This window comes from Aphis gossypii, chromosome 2 (genome assembly GCF_020184175.1).
Source record: "Aphis gossypii isolate Hap1 chromosome 2, ASM2018417v2, whole genome shotgun sequence".
In the NCBI taxonomy this organism is placed as follows: Eukaryota; Metazoa; Arthropoda; class Insecta; order Hemiptera; family Aphididae; genus Aphis; species Aphis gossypii.
Window position 1 is genome coordinate 8,373,366 of NC_065531.1, and position 25,032 is coordinate 8,398,397.

Sequence of the window (25,032 nt, forward strand, 5' to 3'; positions counted from 1 at the left end):
ACTTACCTACTATACAGCAGAGCGTTACTCATTTGACCACTCTTTTATTTTTTTAATAATTTGAAACATTTATTTTAAAATCAATAGGTGAATTATAAAGTATAATAATAAAGAAAAACTTGAATCATAAGATAATTTAATGAAGATGCATAAAAAATATCTTCTTATGCATAAAAGTATAATATATAATCCTATAACTACAACATATTATTTATATGAATACATTTTAATATTGAAATTCAATAACATATAAATTAACAATTATATATGTATCTAATACATAAGTACGTCAAATAAAAAATAAATTAAAACATTTAATTTCTGTTTGGTTTTATAACCATGTAAGTAACTAAAAATAAAAATACTATTACGAGTAATCCAAAACCGTTCAAAACTAATGACTCAATTGAATACATTCTGTAATCTTTTGCTCTGAAACAAAAACATTGTACACATATTATATTTTATTTCATATAATATTATGCTGAATATAAAATACAGATATTCAAATGATTCATTGTAGAATTTATTTTTAAAGGAGATTCATAATTAAGTAATTTTATGTAATTAATAATATTCATTATACTCATTAGTATTGAAAAAATAATATGAAAATATAAACTATTAAGTAGTCGATCGCAATAAGATTTTTATTTTTTAGTATTTTATTATTCCTAAAAATTATAATTATTATATTTATATTATTAATTTAACTATTAAATTTTATTGAAACATTCTGTGAATTTTTAAAATAATACATGTGAGATATAACTTATAAGTAAATACAACGAGATAAAATTATAAAAGGAATTTTTGTATTATAAGACAATAATAATTTAGTTAAGTTGATTATCTCATATTTCAATGTCAACGTGAAAAAATCCCAAAATATCTTTCAGCTGTATCACTAGCCAAGTCCACAGTTGTTTATCAGGCTGTTTGAATTAAAAAGAATAAATATATATTTTTTAAATACAAGTAATAACTCATTTATATTTGAAATTAAATGAAAAAAAAAAATGATAGCTTCTTCAAAAAGTCTAAGCTTATTAGAGATCGTTCTGTATTGTAAGTGTTATATAATTTATAACTTATAAACATTTTTATTTACTGTTTTAGCCTATAGGTTATAACTTCTAACTAAGCTGTAGTGTAATTTCTATCATCTAGTCATAATACAATTTTACAATATGATTCATATTCGTGTGCAATAGATACAACCCTTTTAACTAGAACTCCGTAATAAATTAATTACGGTAAAAAATTACACAATAAATATTTAATCATTTTTAAAATTCTAGATAAGTATAGTCGTATAAAAATAGTTAGATAACTCTCAGGAGTAAGAAATAAAAAACTAATTTAACACATAACAAAAGAGTTATCGTATTTTATATTCGTATATGATACGACAATGACAATGCAAACAATCGATTATCAGTAAACATATATTGCTATAAAGGTATGTTCCGTTCCGTTGGTTTTATTTTTGTTTTTCTTTACGTTCTCGGTACTTGGATCACAGAACAATACTGTACCTACAATGTACTCGATTGTATGGGCAAGTCACAAGTGATTAATTAATGTCGTCACGGTTTTTTTCCATTTTATCATTTGGTACCAATATGTATAATAATAATATTACACTGTAGCCTGTAGGTTAGGTTTATGTGTGGGCACTCACCCCAATATATGAGTATACAGTATCCCAGCTTGTAAGTTGTAACCCACTGTCGATAAACATTTAGTAGTCGTATCGTATCACTCATAACAGTGAATTTCCTACGCATTGTCTTTATCTACAGATAGATTATTACGTCATGTACTCAATTACCCGAGGCAGAGAAACTTAGTGAGCCATTTATTGCATACTTAACTACTAATTTATACCATATGCATTTTAATATCGTATAAGAAAAAAGACAAAGAATGCTCTATAGGGAAAGTTATGATGGAAAATCAAAGTGGAGAGCGAAGGTTTGATATGATGGCAAAAAGAGATGTTACTCTTAACGTCAGTATAAATGGTAACGAATAGTGAAATAGAGATCAATGGAAAGGGATTGTAGAAGCAGTAAAGGATCTTACTATTTCGTCTTAATACGCCTAAGAAGAAGATAAGACAAACTCAAATCTCAAAACCGCCAGTGATTATAGTACGTCTCATACTCACGTCTTCATGGCGTTTTGGTTGACTCCGGAAATGAGGCTGATGGTTGACACGATGGTGGTATACAGGCTAAACATCTTGCCCAGCGGTAACCCTATTTTGAGCAGACATGGCATGATGAACGTGGCGGCGGCAGTCAGCCATTGGATCGTGAACATGGCGGCCGCCAACACACCGGTCCAAGCGTGTATGGAGTATAGATGACCCTCGTAGAACGCGCTACCCTCGGGCTTGCCCGTTTCTTTGTGCACGTACATGGCGCACAGTCCCAAGGCTGATACGAGGTACGCAAATGTGTGCAGCATTATGTACGGTAGCGACACTTTTGATTTGTGGGATTTTATCATGAAAATCGCTGCGAACAGTCGCGTAATATATTAGGTACATACTATTGTCTGCCTATAACATGTGTGATACCTATATGATGTATAATTATATTCGTTTTTGTAATCTTACTAAATAGTCGGCGTTTTGCATGTTAGTGCCCACAAAATAAAACAACTCCATTGGGTCCCCCAAATTCATCTAGAATATCTGAATATCTCAAATAATTGTTTCTTCTCCTCGTTTGTTAATTTTACGCAGAACTTAAGTAAACCCCTACTTCCACCCCAATCCCAAGTAATCGAATTCAAACATTTTAATCGGACAGACAATTGCAACGTTAAATTCGTGAAAAGTTAGCCTTAAGTTTTTTTTCATTCAACGATTAACGTGATAAAGCGTTATTTGATTGTATTATGTTAACGATTAACCGATCATTGCAGCATCACTTACAGTTGGCATAGAGGTATATGAATCCAACTGTGCTAAGCGAGTAATGCCAATTGGAAAATTGGCTTTTAGTAATCGACGTTGAGTTGTTGTTGGAAGATACGTCAAAATATCCGTGCTGATATATGACAGATCGACAAATAATCGTGCCAACACACGTAAGTCCGACGGCTTGAAATATTGTCCAAAAACACAAACCAGTGTGGTCTTTTTTGACGTTTCGTTCTGGAATTATAAAAGATATAATATTATGATATATTGATATCTGATTATTAATTATTGTTTTGTAAAATAGAAATTAATTCATTAAATGACTATGTATAATAATAATCATATACACGCGTGCCACATACGTGACATTTTAATATTTTCAATGATGAAATGAAATGTTAATATTCCCATAGGGATAAATGGAAATGAACACATTTAGAAGTATAAATATTTATATATTGTGCCAATAATTGAAAACCGACTTACAAATAAGAATAAGAAGAGTAATAATATGTCCTTTACCATAATTATGTATCGCCGGGTGAGTTTGAGAAGATTGATAGCCATCTGAAACCAATCATTAAATATTTAAAAATTATCAAACATTTAAAGACTAAACAATAAGCATAAGTCCATATAAATATATTCCAATATCGGTCTACATTTTTAATAAAAACAATATTATATATAACTGTTAATAGTGTTATTCATACAATTATTATTAATTATTATTATTATTTATATTAAAATTTTACGAACTGCTACCAATTGTATTCTCCACGGGCATTACGAAAATATTATGAACACTTATTAAAACCAATCTTTTTATAGTAGCTAATTAGTTAATTGTTCCTAGAACCTAAGAACCTACCCATCTATGTACTTTAATGTTATACAGAAAAAAAACCTAGGTACTGAACTGTAGAAGTAAGTAAAATTCAAATAATTAATAAACGTTTTCACGAAAATTTAAACACACTATAAATTTAAAATAGAATAATACATTTATTTTTCACATGTAAACTATTCACATTCAATAAAATGTTCATTCTGTGGATCACCTTTACTTCTGGTAGTTTGACTAGTGGTAGACTAGTGGTTCTCAATCTTCTGAGGACCACAACCCAAATTTTCCCATGCAGAAAACTATCGTGACCCACATGATTTTACTCTAACAAGGAGTTCTAAAAAATTGAAGTTTGCTTATTGCTTTTACTTCTTATGTATACTACAAAGTTTATATAGGTTTGTAATAAATATAATTTTAAAAAATTTGTAAAATTATTATTATTATTATTTTTATATTAAAAATACATTAAATGTATTTTTAATATTGAGGCATATGCGAAGTGTGTGCTTGTTTCCTGCTGTGGTTAATAACAGAAACTTATAATTTATATAGGTAGTTTATGTTTATACAGAATAAAATATCATAAATATCTTAAAATGTATATACATAATTAATATACAATTTTTAAGATCCAATACCACTGTTTGAGAAACGCTGCTTTAGACGTTTAATTTCTGTTTTTCCTAAACAGCTTCTATTTTACGAGTACTTCAATTTTTTCCCAAACGGCCCTTTTCCATCTTTGCTACCGTGTGTAATACCTATGTATATTATTTCAGTTAAACAAATTTGCTACACGATCTATCTAATAAAATATTATGTAGTTATAAACAACATTGTATATTTGCAAATAAGTTCTAGTGCATGATATTTATTACATAAAGTTTAGGTTAGGTTAGGTTAGGTTTATGTCATAAACAGTTTACACATTTTAAAATTCGTCGTATACAAAATACATGATATATTTTTTCTACCTAGTACATGAACTAGGTAATTATTAATTTACAATTTCTTTTCAAATTTTGATTTGATTGAAAATGTAAGTCAACATTAATCTAAACAGGTACTGATTTTATTGAATATATTTTTGAGGTGTGAAAATGTGACATCAAATATCAATCATAACTTTTTTAAGGCATGCGTGGATAAGTGCTAGGTGGTATTTATGGTGTGATTACATTTTATTTATATTCAATTTCAATTAATTTGTTGGTAGAGTATAAAATACTGTAATTATATTGTTAAACCTTTATGTGGTAATTCTTTGTGGAACTAGCTTATGTGAAAAACGTTATGTATATAGTGAACACTTGTAGTTTGTACCTACTTGAAAACAGTGCATATGTATAACAAGTTTAAATATATACATACCATTTTTTTTTCAAGTGGTATTAAAATTATAGAGAGGGGACCATAATAGTATTACTTCTACCAATGCCCTACCTAATAATGACAATATGTAAGTAGCAGATACAAAATAAAAACAAAAATGCTATCATTTTTCAAGTTTTCCTATTTACATAATATTATGTAATATGTATAAGTAGGTATCATAATTTATCTTACATGATATTAAAAATAATAGTAGTCAATGAATCACTGCCCTCTATTTTATATATATATAATACAATAATTTAAGAACTAATCTCATTAATTCATAATTTGTATTCCCAATTATAACGATTACAGGCTTAAAAAAAATTAGGACTGACAATTAACTTAACATACAAATGCTTATAAAACGATGCCCTATAAAGTATTATGAAATATGAATACAATCAATTTCGAATATTGTAAATTAAAATGTACATCGTCTACTTGTAATACCTATCTATTTTGGTGTACGGTCTGGATATGATTTTATAGGTAAAAAATAAAAATTACTGTTCCAAAATTAATTATAGGTCAAAAAATGTATTAGTGAAATTTATATGTACCTACCCGAAAAATGTACTAACAGGCTTTAGTCCTATAAATATCGTATAATATTTTTATTAATTCTTAATCCAAAACTCTTATTCTTGTGAATCGTTAATAAATATTTTTAAGATTTATGGCATAAATTACACACCAAAATAGATGATAACGTGTCAATAAAACTTTGAGATTTTAAATTCTGATTTATCTATTGACGAGTTATAAGTCTCAGCTAATTATAACCATGGGCGTAACTTGAGCAATTTTTATGGGGGAGGGGGGCAAACTTTATTCTATGTCGATATACCGTATACTTAAAGATACTTAAATACTAAATATACCTAATAAATACATTTTACAAAATACCAAGGGGGCAGTTGCCCCCTCTAAATCCTCAGTTTACGCCTATGATTATAACCATAAACCATTAAACCACGAAAAAGTTCGACGTTATACCTAGATTTATTGTTAATGTAAAACAACATTCGCAATTTATAACATTTAAATTCTTAATTAAAATCTAACATAATTGTAGTATAATAACTGATAAGTGTGTTATTTCATATTTGGGTTTAAGCAAAAAAAAGTATTTTAATTATTTCAATTTCAAATTCGGAAAACGTATTAAATTAAAAGGTAAAGTTATTTAGAATAAGTAAGACGTAGGTATTCGGATGATTTTCAAAAAATATATTATCTAGAAATTAAATCGAATAACATATTTGTATTCGTTTAAAAAATAAGAACAATCTTTTAGAAATATACGATAATCTATGTTATGTAGAATGTTGGATAAAAAAATTATCTCGAATGTCGGACGGTCACGAATGTTGTTTTATTTTATTTTTACTATAAATATTTTTCAACTTAAAACCGACCAAATTTAAAGATATTCTTTGAAATTGCGAACGTGTGTTTTGTTGTTATGTGTATAAACAGGATAACGAATATTAGTGGTATTTTAATGTAATAATGTCCAGATGTCCTCTATATAAGATATTATAAAAATCATTTGTCATTCTTTTTAAACACCGAACAAGGTTAAACTTATTTTTGTACACTGTAAATAAAATTATGTTTTGATTATTATAGTACAAGTGCTTATAAATGACGAAACAAAATGGAGTAGAAAGAGTAATAAAATTAAAAATATTATATGAATATAGAATATAGATATGCCACAGGACTATAATAATACTATAAATAATAAGATTTCGTTTCAAGTGCCCTACATCGATGGGAAAAAACGCAGCTACCACTCGTCCCCACATACCTATACTAGACTATGACATTCAGTTTAAATACATACATTGCAACAGACTTTTGACTCTAATAAAAACGATCACTTGCTCCTCGAAGTGTTAGAAATTTTTAATAATTATCAAGCGATCACGTACTTGCAGTTACGTTCCCCGAACGTTTGACAGCGTTACTGTTGGTGATGATTTGCTCGACTATAGAGTTACCGACGTCATCCAAATCCAACACTTCCGTATCATCTGCATACGATAAAAATACATCATTAAATTATAAATCTAAATCCTTGAAATCGGCGAACTTGATTCAACACGTATATCCGTTTACATAAATAATCTGTATGCTATATATACCTACTCAATCGTAATTATAATTATATTATTTACATCGGCGTCGCCGTTACCTTTGACGGAGCTGGTTGTGCTTCCGACTGTCTGCAAAGCGTACATAGCGGCGGTCGGTCAGTTTACCGTTTAGTTACACTACAATTACAACGGGCTTTAAGCCTTTAACTGATATAAAATATGTATAATATTAATCAATTACAATATTTAATATATTATATATAGGTAATATATAAAGGTATACTGTCGCGCATAACCTAAAAGCGACTACTAATTTTCAACCGACGACGACGAGTGGATATCGTGTCGTACCTATTGTAGTCGTTATCTCGAGAGCTACACTCATCGTGCCGGTACGCTTGTCTATTGGATGTTTTCGCATATCTCTCGCACAGCCGTCGAACGAGCTCGCCCGCTGTTAAATCACGTAGGTATCGTAAGGCAGGGTTCGCATCGAGTAGCCTTGTGCGGGATTTTTACACAGTTGGACATCGAACACGGCAGCACGTGACATCAGTGTGAGATTTGAAGCTTTGCGAGTAGCAAGTTGCAATATTACAACTTGTCACTTGTCAGTTGTCTTCCTACCAACAGTAGGAACTTATTTTTTTTTGTGACCGCTGCTAAATTTAGAAAAACGTAAATAATAATAAAAAAACACAAGCTGAATAATATATTGTACACGATTTTTATTTATTCATATATTATATAATCAAAAGTCAGTCGTTAATGTTATGATACAATGATAAAATGCAAAAAAAAAAATTAGCACGCAAACAATTATTGTTAAGGCACTAAATAATATGTATATTAAATAGTATTTATTCATAAATACTTATTTACTGTTTTATATGTAAGTACTAATAAATATTAAAGGCACAAATTCGATGTTCATTATTTTTAATTGTGAAAAAAAATAGTTAAGTTATTTTTAAGTTCAAAATTCACTGGTGGTTTTGTGATGGAAGACTAGACAAAAATAATTAATATTTTAAGTGTATTTTTTCCTATTTTTATTTTATAAGCTCGATTTTAAATTCAGAGATCTGTTGATTAATTTAAAAGTAGAATAGAAAATAAATTATGTATACATCAAATATAATATTAAAATAAAATATTAACAAAATAGAAAATAATATACAGAAAAGGAATTAAAATATATTTAACAAAAATAAATATTAGGAAGTTTCTAAGTAACATGTTTAAGTTATAATTGTTTTTTTTTTTGCTTACAATAATACTGCAGAAAATTAAACATTGACAATGAATGAATCTTTATTTACAAGATACTGAGTTCTACTGCAATTTTGTTAATAATTCGTGGCTCTCAGGTGTAAAAATAAAAACAAGTGTTAATTTACTATAATTTACACATCTATGGCACGTGTTCTATTTTCTAACAAAAGCTCTAAAAATGAGTGACAAACACTCTATTTGTTTAAGTTTTTGTTAGTATACAATATGTAGTTTTGAACACATTTGGATTTTAAGATCTGCCCATATATGTAGGATTTTTGAATGTTGATGTGGCTTGTCTGTAGATTGGATTTTCAGCCTAAAGAATAGAAAAATATTAATGTAATAAAAACAATTGTTTTGTGTATTTAATAATACTTACTGTATCCCACTTGGCAATCATACGTTCTTTTTCAAACTTAGCAAATTCTCGTCTATCATTAATTGTAGTTAGAAGTTTCCACAGTAGCAAAAGAGCCATTCCAATTAATACTATAGCTCCAATCACGCCCAAAATAATACCTGAAATGATACATGTCAATTAACTAACAATGCATAAAAGCAATTTATACACTTTAATTTTAGTATGTACCCATAAAATAAACTTGAGGAGGACATTCACGTTCTTCTTGTGCTCGAATTACTATCTTTCCACTTTGATCATAAGTGTAAACATATGCAAAACGACAATCGTCTTGATCATAATAAGAACACATGTTTTCATCTTTGTCTTCATTAGCTAAAAGATAAAAAAAAAGTATAAAAATACATTTTTTTTTTATTAAAATAATTACTCATAATTTACCTTCAGCTACTTTTACTATGGTTGGTTTGATTGTGCATGTTTTTTCACATTCTTCAGGGGATAGAGGACCAGTCTTATAAACGAGACATTGAATGCAATCTTTAAATTCTTGACATCTACCAGGACATGTCTACAACACACAATAATTTAATAATAGTTTAATAAATAATATCTTTTTAATGACTTACTGGACATTTTTGACAGTATTTTCCTGAATATCTTATACCGTTTTCTTCAGAGCATTTACATTGACCACATTCACAACTCCCACGACCAGAACATATTTCATCACTACCATCCATAATGCATGTTTCATTTGTAGCATGGCAATCACATGATTCACCAGTCCATCCTGGAATACACTTGCATACACCACAGTCACATGTACCATAACCACCACATAATGCACCACCAGATCGGTCACAGGAGAAATTATCACATTCACAGTATGTACCATAGACTTTCTAAAAACATATTTTATATTATTATTTACATCGACCTAAATAATTTATATTAAGTCAACTTTACCTCTTCTGGATTAGATCTAGCTTGACAATCACATTGACCACAGTTACATTCTCCACGACCTGAACAATTTATTTCCGAGTCATTGTTCAGCCGACATCCAGAAACCATGTATGTATCATTAGCATGGCGGTTATTGTTAGCATCACATTCACACATACGACCAAAGTGCATGGAATCACATTCACATACACCACACTTTAATGTACCAGCTCCACGACAATCAGGCGATTTCTCAACATAATCCTAAATTTTATATTTAATAATTAATCTATATTATTTGTCACTATAAATTTGTTACTTACAGGATGGCCAACATTTTCACATTGACAATCACATTGCATATCTAATGTTACAGTTAATGATTCATTAATTCCAACAGGGTAAATTTGAAAAGTCTGTTTCCATTCTTTGCGATTAGGTGGACATGATTTTACTTCTATTTCAGCTTGGAAACTGACTTTTGTACCAACTTTAAGTCCATCACATTTATTTGTCTGTTTTAACACTCCATCTTTATCAAGACAGCTTGAATAATATGTGACTTTTATAGCACTAGTTGCTGTATCTCGCATTTCCACAGAAGATGATATTTTCTGTAATACAATCAAATAAATTTATTAGATTTTATCAAAAAGATTAAGAGCATGTATTTTATTGATTGTGTTGTAATAATAAATTAGAAAATAAAATATTTCTTACACTGTACTGATCTTTAACTAAATCAACAACGTTTTCAGAATTTTCAGATAGAGTACCAGCTGAAGCGCCTTCAATATGTTGCATTAGACGTTCATAAACATTTATTTGTTCACGTGTCACAGCAAAGATCATATTGATTGAATTTTGTCTTACTTTTGAATTGATCTAAAACATTGTTTATTATCATAAAAAGTGCCTAAGTACCTAAGTTATTAATATTTGAATATAGTTTTTACCTGTGATATAGATGGATAATCTTGTAAAGACGAATGTGTGTAAGTACCTCTAGCATCGAGGTGACAAAGACCATCATTTGGTTTGATAATACCACCAAGCTAAATATATAATTTATTACTTAATCATTTAGAATACAACTTAAACAATAAAGAGTCAATCATACTTTTCCATCGCCAGCATAATGAAATCCAGCATCAGTTGAGAATAACAATAAACGTCTGGCGCGCTCTCTCCAACCAATTTGTTCTCGACAGACAATAGCTTGCATAATAGCATCAAAACCACCTTCTGGTGCATCTAAATTACCTGAAACTGGAGCTCTTTGGACCTCACCCTAAATTAAGTATTAGATTTAACAAACAAATATCAAACAAATATTTTACATGCATTTATTTACAAAACTACTACTTTAGCCCATAAAATTAATCATGCAACAGAAACATAAATAAGCTGTAAGTCAATCATATTAAAAAAATGGGAGTGTTAGATGAAAGTTAATTAAATTTTAAGAATAACAATTAAAAATAATATATTTATTCTGGTAACAATATATTTCTGAAAATTAGACATAGTCAAAAGTACAAAATTATATTATGTTAGTATTCATAAATAAGGTTTGGTCAACAGTTATTTTTAATGATGCTGAATAGTTTTCATTGGACTTACGGCAAATTTACTAGTGTTTTGACTGAGAGACATGACATTTTGAAATCCATATGGAGGAGCTTCACAACGAGGGCATGGCTTCAGCAAGCTGGATATTATACAGGCACACAAAATTTATTACCAAATAGGCTTTATAATAATTACACAATTATAGAATGATAGCAAATTACTATGTGCACAATAATCATATGTCTTATTAAATAGGTACCAATGTATGGATATGAATATTTATTTATTTAAAATCAATGTACTCCAAATATTTATTTTAAGTATAAAAGTAGAATCATATTTTGCCTATTTGCCTACTGCGTGAATAAAAATATGTATATAACAAATATGAATACAAAAGCTGAGGAATATTATTTTTAAACTATATAAATTATGATTGAAATATAGAAACTGATAAACTCATACATATTGTACTTACAAGTCATGCAAATACATATTATACAAATCATACAACTATGGGAGTATTTTATTTAAAAAACTTAACTAAAAATATAATATATACAATTAAAATAGGATATTACCAAAAACGTTTTTGATTACCTAGTAAAATTATTATCTATTTATATTAAATAGTTTAAAATAAAAATACAGTCATCAAATCATAGAAAAATATATAATAAAAGGAAATCCATGATTTCACATACATGATTATGATCTTGATTAGTTTAATAATAATGAATACTGTTTGAAATTTTAATAAATATACATGTATGGAACATAGAAGTAACTTTTCATCAGAGAAATGTACGGAAGGGATGAAGACCATTAGCTAATCTTATTATTATGTTTCAGGAAAATTATTTTTAAAAATAATAGTATTTACTATTTAGATAATAAGGAATTTTACACTAGAAAAAATATTTAAATAGTATTACATATTAATTATGTTATTATAAAACATATCATAATTCATACTAATGTTTTCTATTTTTAACAAGTTTTTATCTTTTGCACATGTATCAACCACCCCGCCCCCTTCCAAAAATAAAATTTCCAAATAGACGCTAATATATACTTGCAATAGATACAACGCGGACATTCAAACGTATACACGTATAATATATATATATACAACATTGATTTATTTGCAGAAAGATTATTAACAAAGTTTTGCCTTGAATTCATATTATATCAACAACTTACTGAGAATAAATCAGTGTTAGAATTCAACGACAACTGATTACGAAAACCATATGAATGATCACAGAATTCGCATGGAAAATCAGCTCTAACCCCAGAAAAATCACGCAAAAATAAATTTTTTACTCATACTCAAACACATTAATAAAAACTAAAAATAACTACACATTTAACTTACTTTTTCGGCATCGTATTAACATATGGCATGACAACTTTATCAACAAAGCTACCAAATCCAAGTCGAAAATTTGAGGTAATATTCTGCATGCTTTCAGCCAATAAATTTCCAAGAGCGGATAATTTTTCTTTATCGTCCTCCATTGAATTGGATAAGTCCATCAAATAATACAAGTCTACGGGATAATCTTCGGCTTGTGCATAATTCACAGCTATTCTATAGGCTTCGTCTAAAAACAAAATCATAAATATTATTATGAAGATTTACACAGATTAAACAAATACAATAATTCGGAAAATAACTTACTTATTCTAAGCTTAAGAGATACTTGTTGAGGGGAGATTTGTACAGCATCATGTGTAGAACTTGATGCTGATCCTTTATAAGTTGAAGAAGAACCGCTAGAACTACTAACACTAGAAGTATAAGAATGCGTATTTTTCCTGGCTTTTTGAAGTTCGCGGGCATCCAACATTTTGTACTCATTTCTTGGATTATTAATATAACGTTCACTACATTGTATCATGTTAGAGTTAATATTTGATTGAAAACATCGCTTTCCATCAAATTTCTAAAATAAAAAATACAATTGTATAATAAATTATAAAGCAATGAAAAACTAATGATAAAAGTAACTATCAGCATTTTATAAATACTGCTAATATAAATAGTTATGATTGGAACGTGACAAAACAAAGAACAATAATATCAATGACTAATGATTTTTTATTTTTGCTGAACGTACCGGTTGTGCACACCAAGCACACGTTGGAGTTTGTATACATTCATGACAAGTCTGTTTAAGAACGCAAGGATTCTGCCTGATTAATTGCTGTTGTATTTCGTCTGCACAACAAAAGCCTAGTGTCAACAAGGCAATTGCTAACATCATCATCATTAGTCTTCTATTCATTTTGGACTTAATTCTAATCTGAAAAAAAATAAAAAATTAATAGAAAATCAATTGTATTGTTAAACATGTTAAAATAGATATATCGATATTTAATAACATTTTATTAAATCAACAATTGATGTAAATATTTATACTTATATTTTTTAACCAAATTATTTTTATAAAATATATTTTAAAACTATATTAAAATAATTGGTTAAAAAGCATCATATAAAAATAATACTCCACCTCTGTAAAGAGGTGTGTTCTTTTTTACGCCTACAATAAATAATAATGTGTCTATGTTTCGATGTTTAATAGTAGATATAAAAAAGAAACTATAGTATGAACCACAATAACTTAAGATTGTAAAAATTGTTTGACAAAAGTAAAACTAAGTAAAAAACAGTCATAAAGATTAAAAGGTGAAATAAAATCATATAAAAACATTAAACAAGCAACTAATTAAACGTCATATAATATGGATAACATAGTAATTAAGTATTGTAATATTATATTTTGCATAGTTGAACTTTTAAATATGTATACGATTTCATGAAGAATTACAATAAGGAACGTTAAGTGAAAATTTAAGAATACTAAAAAAGTGTAGTCACAATATTCGTAGAAAACACAAATTTAAAATTTACAAAAAAAAAAATTAACCTAAAAACATCAGGCATTGGTGTTGTTGATAAAATTAAATGTTCCATTACTATAAATTTATACGAATTAAAAATGTATAATATACGCGTCAATAACGTACCGGATGATAACAGTTATAATACGATCACACATAGAATGATCGAGAACCAAATATGGAAACGTAGCATTAAGCACGGATCTCGTTCTAAAAACACAGAAATCCGCAATGTTTTGAAATAGGTATATGCGGCCATAATTTGTTCAGTAATTTTAGAATTTAGGTACCTGCTATTCACAATAATATTTTAACGTCGATTATTTTCGCATTCATCAGACAGACACCACTGCATCGTTTCCGGAAGAATACGAAAACGTTAAACGAAATGAACCTTAGATCGCATCCGGTACACGTTCATTTACGTTGTCATATAAACTCCATTAATATTTACTTTCAGAACTATATACTATTTTACATAATATACTACCTATTATTTATTTTTATATAATAATAATAACATAATATTATTGTATTATTCGTATTTCTTATTTCGTTTTATTTTTCCCGCGCTGCACCTTTTGAGTTTTCGGTTGTAAATTAGGAATGCGAACCGGTGCGGCTCGTCTTTTGGCTTACATGGCTCATTAACATTGCACGGCGTCGACGGCCACTACACAGAACCGCGCTGCCAAGGTCCGGCCCCTTCACAACTCTCCCCCCCCCCTCAAAAAAATCTCAGCCCATTGCCCATCCGGCGCATATTGCAAGATATTATGATGCGATCGATGTTTATGGATGCGGCCATATGCGACGTTCAGCATGCCAAATACGATCTATAGAGCCGACAAACGTCGCGTTCATCTTGGAAAAGGTCAATGCTTAGCGACAAAAGCAGAGTCCGCGATCAGAACGCTTCCCCGGTCCCGTCAGTGTCCGACAAATGATCGAAAAACACGAACATGTGTTCGGCATGACACAGTGGTTGGGTCGGGTAGTGGATTGGCGGTATGAGGGAGACGGCAACGACGACGGCGTGGTCCGGACAAGGTGGCAGCGCGTACGCCTATACAAACTAACTTTTTATGTCGTGGGCGCGCAATGGAAACCAGTCCGTTCCCACACGGTCGCGTGCTGCTACAACTGCCGTCGAACTAGTTATTATTTTACAATTACACGAGTTTTTTTACCGTCAAAATTTAGTGCCATCGGGACAGAATCATGTTGTGATAACATATGTGATATTACCGAAAATTTAAAACATATAACTACACGATACTAAGCCTATAAAAGTATAAACGTTATCCGTTCAATACAACGTGCACGTTTAGCTATCAATTGCTTATATAGAAATAAATCAAAATAAACTACCTAACTTGTCGACAGTCGGCAGTTAATCAGTATGGAAAAGTTCATCATTATGTCGGTTGTCGGTCTCATTGGAAATTTAGTTATAGTAATATTATTAAAAGATACTATTTTTTATAATTCGCAGCACAGAAGTCACAAAAATTGAAGTATTTTATTCAACAGTATTGATCTGATAAGAGCTTGAAGATGAACGAGTCTCAATGTTGATTTATGTTGTGATCTTATAACGATCTTCGAAAGTTTTTACTTGCAGTATTGAAGGTTAATGGTTATATAGGTACCTATATTATCTACGTAGTTTTGGCAATAAGTACACTAACTCCATTGATAATTCATATATAACTCAATTCTTTCGAAGCCCTTATTCTAATTTAATATCGTTAGACTATCAATTTACCCTTAAACTGTAAAAGCTAGATTTGGAAAGAATCCTTTTAGAACCCCACTGCTAGTGTTTAAATAAAAATATTCTTTAATATTAGTCAAGCTGTAATTATTTAATTATTATGCTATACTTCAAGTTGCGTACTGACCATAAAGCCGTTCTACATTAATTTCTCCAATGAGGTTATGTTATTTATATTTAATCTGCAGTATAATATGTATTTTGAAAATTACTATAATATATGTTAGTATTTCTTTCATTCTTTGATATATCTAAAGAAATATAAATAATTTATACATTTCACAATTCGTATTAATCGAGGTATTAATTGTACCCAATAACTGTAATGTTTCAATTATATTTATCCAAAAAAAAAATGGAGGGAACGAGAGAAAAATCTATTGACTTTTTTTTTTTGCTCGCCCTAAGTTGCTCTATCTCTTTCTCTACGGCCGTGAGCCGGAAATTGCACTGTGTTGGCGATTATTCATCATGTGAAACGCACGCGTATTCATCAATGAAATCATCGGATAAAAATATACCAAGATAATCACTTCCCCACCACTGTCAGACGATCACGTCATACGTGACGATTGTACGAGAGTGAACAACGAAAGGGGTAAAAGAATGGTTTTTTCCTCTTCTCTAATAGTCTTTAAAGGTCGTGACGACGAAGAGGTGTAAACTAACTATTTTTCTACCTCCAACCGTTGTCGCGTACTCACACGGCAAGAATTAAAAAAAAAATACCAGTCGAACGGCCGCAGCCTTATAAGGATTTGATGGACAGTTATCCGGTGCTTACGCATGTGAGTGAGTGTGTGCGCGCGAGACTGTAGTATGTGTGTTACGGTTATGCGATATCATATTTTTGTAACAAGCCAACGCAAAACTAAAAAACACAATTTAGTCCGAAGAACCCACGATATGGCCGTGATATTATTCGTTACCGAATTAGGAAGACGTTTACAGCTTATTAATGTCAAATCGATATAGACTTAAATATTATTTGCATGTGTGGGGACGTGCCGGAAGTGGGGCAATATGATACCGTCGTACACGAGGTACACGAATACATAATACACCACTATTGATGACGATGTTTTGAATTTTATTTTTACCTTTTAATGTTAGCGCAGGCGCGAATTATGTAATAACAGAAGCTAACAGCAAGCGCTACTACTGACGAATGACGATGCGGGTTATTAGGTTAATGGATTAACTGGAGTCCCTTTTCGTTCATATTTTGATATCGCATTTAGATTGAACGGCATCGTTATTTTATTCATATTAAAATTTAAAATATTATTTGTTATCTACATTCTACACCACTATTTAAACATATCCACTATCTATATCATCCTCGCAGTGTATATTTAAATGTAAGCGTATTTATTAAGGTCCCCAAACACTGCAGTGGTGACGGTAAAATTGTGTCCCGACTCATTTTAACGCTACCGACACCGCTGCAGTAAGTAACCTTTAGGAAAGAATATATTAATCGTCATATTGATAACAATAGTTATCAATTTAAAAAATATGTTAGCAGACTAACATTCTAATTTCCAACCATTATATAGCATAAATCGTTAACATTAATAATATATTATATCCTATACATACAGCATAAAATAATGAATAGGTAATATATTCATTTGTTATTTTATATAGAACTAATATTTTACAAAATAAACAACACTGTAGCGCAACTATCAGAAGGGTTGGGACTATTGATCATTGGGGGTATTAGGGCCCTCATTATTAAATGGCAAAAGGAACCCCAGCCAACCCACAATAACTTATTTCCGTATTTAACAACAAATATCAAAACCACACTATGTTGATGTAATATACAGACTATATGTATTAATATAAGAACAATTTCACATAACACCGGTCCACAATAATAATAAATTTAAATTATCAAAGGCACAAAATAGAAAATAACGAAATAAGTAGCATATTGTATAATATTATCTATTATTTGGGATTGATAATAATGTGTCATAAAATCAAACTATAGGTACATAGTAAACAGTGAGTTATGTAGTTATTTCTAGAATAATTCGCAAGTACCAGATATAATACCATTAATACCTATACTAATACACTTTATATAAATCTGGATTTGTTTAAATTATCATAGAATATAATTTTAAATGTAAAAAATTGTAGTTTTTGCAAAATTTCTCTACGAATCGAGGTGTGGCATCATTTTTGAGCTTATCAAGCGTTTTTACACTCGAGTTGCTGACTAAAAAAACTATAAGATAAACAATGTTGATATTTATTTGTTGTCATTTAACATACATGATTAATTAACACTGTGTATATTGTGAAATAATTTTAATCAAATACACTTCATTTTAAAAATCAATATTTATCTACAAAAGTTTTTCAATGTGACCTATGTTAATTTGGTGCACAGCTAATCATAACAGCATATTCAACGTAAGTGTACACCAATATTTAAAATTTAAATTAAAAACTTTTAAATTTAAAAAAATGTATTGAAGATGTTGTTTAATGGCAAGTATTAGACTAAGTTTTAATAAAAACAACTAATGCAAAGTATAATAATTATTAAACCAGAAGTTCCCTAACTGTGGGTCACGCTATATTTTTATATTAAAAATAAATATATATTATATGTATATATTTTTGTTGTAAGCAACTGATTCACTAAAAAAATATGTCATTCAATAAAATATTGTGGGTCACCAAATTTTAAAAAATTCCTAAAATGGATCGTACAATAAAAAATTTAGGAGCCTCTGTATTATACTATAATTAGTACAAAATATAATGTTTATCAAGTCAAAATAATTATGTTAATGTGATAACAAAAAAAAAAAAACTCAAATTTCAGTATAAATGTATAAAAAGTTAGTTTCTTTTATCACTAACTTATGGCATTAAGTATAAGTCACCATATTTTATTAAACACCCAAAGTGTAAAATATTGTAACTTAAATTTATGGAAATACTCATTAAAGATTTTGGTTAAAAATTACTAGGTCTAAGATATTTAAAACTATAATACTTGTTTTGTAACAGGTTACATTTTTCTATACTTGTAAACTGTTTTTTAACCTATATTTTATTGAACTTAATAAAAATTGTTCTAATTAAAACTTTATGGAAGGTGCTTAAAAACCGATTTTTAAAGTTAATATCATTCAAGTTCAAGTTAAACTATTTACTGTCATGGTTATATGTTTATAAGATCCCTTCTAAACCTTCCCACTCTAACCTCTACTGACATTTCTTTTCTACATAAATTAATCAATATTTACATTGATGACCCTTATTTATTACAAAATATTTCATTTAACAATCCAGCATATAATAATTGAACCACTCCCTTGTTTTACTTACTTCACACATCACAAATTAATTAAAGATCTCTTCTACTCCAAGAGCCATGACTTTATGAAATAAAATCGCTCCGGATATGATTTTTTTCTTTTCTTAGTCAGTTACAATTTATAAAATATATTTAATTAACAATATGTAATATTTGATATTTTTAATCTATATTAATTTATTCCAACAACTTAACTATTACCTGTACTACTGGGCAATTTGGCAATTTTATTTATTTAAATTAATCAACACCAATTTGTAATTATTTTATTTTGTTATTATAAATACTAATAAAATGAATAATTTATTATTAAAATTCTAAATATATTTTATGACCTTGATAATAAACCAGGGAAATTAAGTATAATACCTATATTAATTTAATAAACTTAGATATCCATAAAATAATTATAGCTTAAAATGTAGGTATCATAAAATAATCATAAACACTAAAAATTGTATAGAAAAATACTTAAACATATTATCTACTTTCCACACAGCTTATTTTAATAATAGATTTGACCTACTTCATAGTAATGCATTAGATTCATAAAACCCAATGCCTATAAAATGGGGGAAAATATTTAAGTTTTATTCTGATTTTAGGTTTAAAGAATGCTATAGCCCAAATGAAGACAATTAAACATTTTAATTGTATACAAGTTAAATAAGAAGTTTTAATAAATAGGTATATCATTATATCTTATAATATATGGTGTTTCATTACAAGAGAGGTATAGTTTTAAATTGTAGAGTACACAATGGTGCTGAGATCAACTAATGTAATTTACTAGAATTATCACCCTTTAGTTATTTAAAAAAATGTTACATGTTGTAATTGAAGCAAAATATCAAGGTCATATTATACATTTTTGATCGAAAAGAGTGAAAATGCTTTAAGTAGAATATAAAGTATACCCATATTAGTTACCATATAGCAATTATTTTGTTTATACTACAAGTGAGTGGTGAGTCACTATTAGTGACAGTGTGACCTAACCTAACCTATCTTTTATTCATTAATTGAGTAAATCATAATATACCTAATACATGATTTTTTGAACTGTGAGCTGGAGGTATTTTATTTAAAATTTTGATACTGGTATTTAGTATTTGTCTACTACTGGTGTGTATGGCATTATGTATCGGCTATATAGTAGGTATTTTTGGTGTCTTACAAAAACACCAGACCTCAGTAAATACTAGAACTACCAAATTCCTGTGAATTTATAAGTGTTTCCAACCTAGGAAAATTTAATTATAACACCTATTTAAAAAATAACATTTGTTATACTATTCATTATTGTTTAAATTCCAAAATATTTTGTAATACTACAAAGGGGATGGAGAGTTTCTACAAAAATAATAAAGGTTCTATAAGGTTTCTTAATTTAAAATGATAATATTGACTAAGTCAATATTCAATAATAGGCAATATATAAATTGTATTAATTTCATTGTTTAATCAATTGTCCGTTGCAATTATACTCTAACTTAACAATATAATTGCCATAATATTATGTACAATATAAATTGTAATTCATATTATATACCTAGACAGTATTTAGTACCAATCTACTTATTTTATACATCCAGATTTCCTAAATCTCATTTCTAATAATCGTTACTGATCAACAAATATGATAATACTTTACTAATACTTAATAATAAAAACAATAACAAATCATAACCAATGGTAAACTAAACACATTCATTTTAAACACTATTACCAGAATTAATATTTTTATATATTTCATTTTATTTGATACCTATTCATTATACAACAATGAAACTTATTAAAATAAAGTATAATGTTAATTATATTATCTAAAGGAGCAAAAAAATAAAAAGATCCGCCATTTAAATGAATGTATAATTAATTTAAATATGTATAAAAATTATATCATATACCAGTATATATAATATTATGATCTAAGGTTGTTAGTAATTCAATATATTTTTAGTTAATCAGTTGGCATCTAATTTTTGTATTGCTTTACTAATCTTTATAATAAGCGAATGGTAATGTCACTATGTCATTATCCAAGTATAAAAAATAAATACATAAATATGTATAATTTTTAATGTGTTTTAATTACCAATATATTTAGTGTCCAGACTTATCCTTGAAATTGAAGAGTCTGGATAATCAGTATTTTACTGTAATAATAATAGTGTTTTATTTTTAAATATTATATAAAAACTTACTTTGAATTAATTAAATGGATGTTTATTTAATGATAATTACTTAAGTTGTTTTTGATTCCAAAAATTATGATTAGAAAATTTAATTTTTTTAAGCTCTATGATTGGAAATTTGCTAAATATTTACTTAAATTTTTTAACTTGTTCTTTTTATAATTTAAGTTGTTTATGACTGAGCCTAGCAAGAATGTATACAATCCAAGGGCAGGCAACATTATTAATACTTACCATATTTGTTGAAAGGTTTGTCAAGGATAGTATTCTTTTAAGCTTTACAGTTTTATCTATTATGTATTAATTAAATATTATTATATTATGCCTACTGAAAGATTAATATTAATATTCAAATTAAATTTTTATCTAAATATTCTATAATGAAACTACACTTTTAAGTATACAATGAATATTATAATAATACATAAATTATTGACCTTACTAATCATAATATTTTTTTTGTTAAAAGCATTATTTTTATAAAGAATTTCTTCATATTAATTATATTAATAATATATATTATATTCATATTATATTGTGAACACTGTACAACATAAATGATCTATAATAGGGTACCTTAACTGGTAATTTTGAAACCATTATCTTAATAGACATTTTGTCCTGTATTTCGTAATGGATAGAAGATTTAGAAATTGTATATAAAACTATAAAAGGTTAATTACTAGTAAAACAATTAATAACAAAAACAATAGGTATACCAATCTTAATTCTTTACCTAAGTAGTTTGTTAAATATTTATCATTATAATCAATGTAATAAATATGATATACTTATTTCCATGAAATGAGATATTTACTTAGGTATGCATTTTAATAATTACTAATTAGAGGTCTGTAAAGATTTATATAGAAATATCCATTGTCTAAAATGGCTATAATCTGTACAATTTTTTTTTTTTGGTATAGTGTAGTTACTTACCAAAAAATATTCAAGAACTAGTATAATACCTAAAGTAATTCAGGACCCAACTAGTGAAGTACCTATAAAAATCTGGGACCCACCTAGTACACTACTTGCGATTAGCCCTTAGTACTTGGAACACAACTCAGATGCGCCGAAAATTATAGTATAGGTACTATTATTATTGATATATTAAACCTACTATTGTTTGGTTTCCCCCAAAATTTCCCACTTAAATGTATTACCTAACTTTAAAGTAGACAAATGGGAATTTAATTACCTTATAATTTAACATTAAGAGGACGTCGAACATATATTTTGAAAGTATAAAACAAGCTTTGGCTCTATGCACACAACACAATACACAGATACTATAGAAACATGGTTTTAAACTTTTAACTTCAGTAGAAAGATCATGACTTATTCTATGCTTCCTCGATAAGTTTTTTTAAAAAATGTTTTGATTTATTTTTTAAATGAAGGGAAAAAATAAAAAACTGACATTTTTAAGCGTGAATATTGGTTGATATATTAAATTGATCAAAAAATCTCTTCAAGGGGGCATAGTTTGATATCTCTTTTTTCAATAGAATTAATCACATTCGTTCTAAGTAAATTATTGAAGGAGCTGTAACTATAGAGCGAATGATAGTTCAGACAGCGTAAACACATTTTGTCTATATCACACGTGTGTAAGACGGAGACAATACATGCAAGTACAACGTCCTCTTAACAAATATATATATTTATTTATATAAAAATATATACCTATAATTTTATGGGATTATCTAGGACATTTGTCATTTAAAATAGATTAATATATTTTTATGCAGTTAGCTACAATACCTATAATATTGAGCTCAATACAACTGTACATTTGTACAAATATGATGTAGTATGTAATTTTTATTTATTCAAGAATTTACACTTAGAAAAAAAATAAAACCTATATATTTATTATTTTTTTAAAGATCTAATAATAAAGTTACTTCTAGGTACCTATTATTAATGATTAATAAAATAGCAAGTGTCTTGTGAACCGATCATCATTTTGAATTACATTATAAATATTGTTTATGTGTCTCTCTATGAGTAATTAGTTGATTTATCTCATCTAATGTTGAACGTTTATGCCAGCTTCTCTATTGTATTGCAGTGTTTTATTTTAACCGTGCTAACATACACAAACCTAGATAATTATGTGCAAATTTTAATTATAAGAATATGGGGACTTTGATTCAGCCCTTAAGGATTAATTTAAATTGTATACTATCCATGTTAATTTTATACAATTCTTTTTCATAAATATAATATATTTACATCAGATTTCTACTAAAAAATTACTCACGAGAAAAACAAATGCAGGTGGTTACCTACTTATCAGATATTCTATTGTAATAATGCATAGGTATAGTAATATAGTTACAAGTACCTAATTAAAGTTAGCAAACATTCAATGTAAATATTTGTTGATCAATCATATAGACTAAAATACTACCTATATATAGGTTTTAAATAGGGTTTAAATGTTAGAAATTGTATTACTTTAAGATTCTATCCACTAGAGTAAGTATGTGTGCATAATTTTATATATAAGTGTTGCTGTGGTATTTTTTCATTACATTAGTTGTCAAATGTCAAATGACAATAACAATAACAATTTTATTATATTGAAAACAGTACATAATACGTCAGTTATTAATCATCTTCCGGTATAAGAAAAAATAGATACATTCTTAAATGACAAAATTGATAATATTGATGGTCATTTCCAATCTACACATTTACAGAAGTACTTATAATTTAAGGAAAATTTGTACTTACGCACAATAGTGTATATAGTGTATACGAGCACCACACTGTAGTGATTTCTCACTGGTAACTGGTCTGTGTCTTGGTTAATATTAATTATAAACGGCGGCGGAGCAATGGTGTCAGCTTCGACGAACACACATTTACGCCGCTTCCGATGGTATTTTAAAGTGCCGGCGATAGTTTTTCGTGATCATTTTCAACGGATATTGATAATATATAGAACTACAAATTTAAAAAAAAAAAATGTTGAAAAAATAAGCGTCTTAGAAACACTTCACGTCATTTTATGCACTGCACCGAACGGGTCATTTGACTCACTTCTCACTTGCTAGTTGCTATAAACGTACAGAATACGCATTGACACGGCAGCGACGCACGAGCACACAGGCGGACGGACGAACGACGACGGGAAAAAAAATGCATCTCTAAAAATGGGCAGCCCAACCCACGTACTCAACACCACTGTCACCACAACGACCGCGGTTACGGGGGATAAGGTCGGTCGGACTGGCTCGGACTACTTTAAAAATCTTTATCAATTATCACAATATTTTTTGGTATGCTCAATGACGGAAATTTAGTTCAAATTTTACTCGTGTGAAAGCGCTGCCAGTTAATTTTATTCCGTGATATGATCACATA

General features: G+C 28.4%; 2 protein-coding genes across 2 annotated transcripts; both read right to left on the reverse strand.

Moving 5' to 3' along the window:
- Window positions 1–119: 119 nt before the first annotated feature.
- LOC114124936 (lysosomal membrane ascorbate-dependent ferrireductase CYB561A3-like) lies at window positions 120–7,606 on the reverse strand. The gene is made up of 6 exons (XM_027988389.2): window positions 7,363–7,606; window positions 7,100–7,201; window positions 3,458–3,502; window positions 2,948–3,169; window positions 2,174–2,525; window positions 120–432 (listed from the first exon to the last, which is right to left on the reverse strand). Exons 1-6 carry the CDS (start codon window positions 7,406–7,408, stop codon window positions 315–317), a joined length of 885 nt encoding a protein of 294 aa, XP_027844190.1. The 5' UTR covers window positions 7,409–7,606; the 3' UTR covers window positions 120–314.
- Window positions 7,607–7,977: 371 nt separating this feature from the next.
- On the reverse strand, window positions 7,978–24,846 carry LOC114124922 (integrin beta-PS). The gene is made up of 15 exons (XM_027988367.2): window positions 24,400–24,846; window positions 13,547–13,732; window positions 13,108–13,372; window positions 12,802–13,030; window positions 11,475–11,562; window positions 10,972–11,142; window positions 10,808–10,906; window positions 10,572–10,736; window positions 10,175–10,465; window positions 9,873–10,115; window positions 9,533–9,808; window positions 9,345–9,474; window positions 9,132–9,278; window positions 8,922–9,061; window positions 7,978–8,858 (listed from the first exon to the last, which is right to left on the reverse strand). Exons 2-15 carry the CDS (start codon window positions 13,712–13,714, stop codon window positions 8,790–8,792), a joined length of 2,481 nt encoding a protein of 826 aa, XP_027844168.1. The 5' UTR covers window positions 13,715–13,732; window positions 24,400–24,846; the 3' UTR covers window positions 7,978–8,789.
- Between the last annotated feature and the right edge of the window lie 186 nt (window positions 24,847–25,032).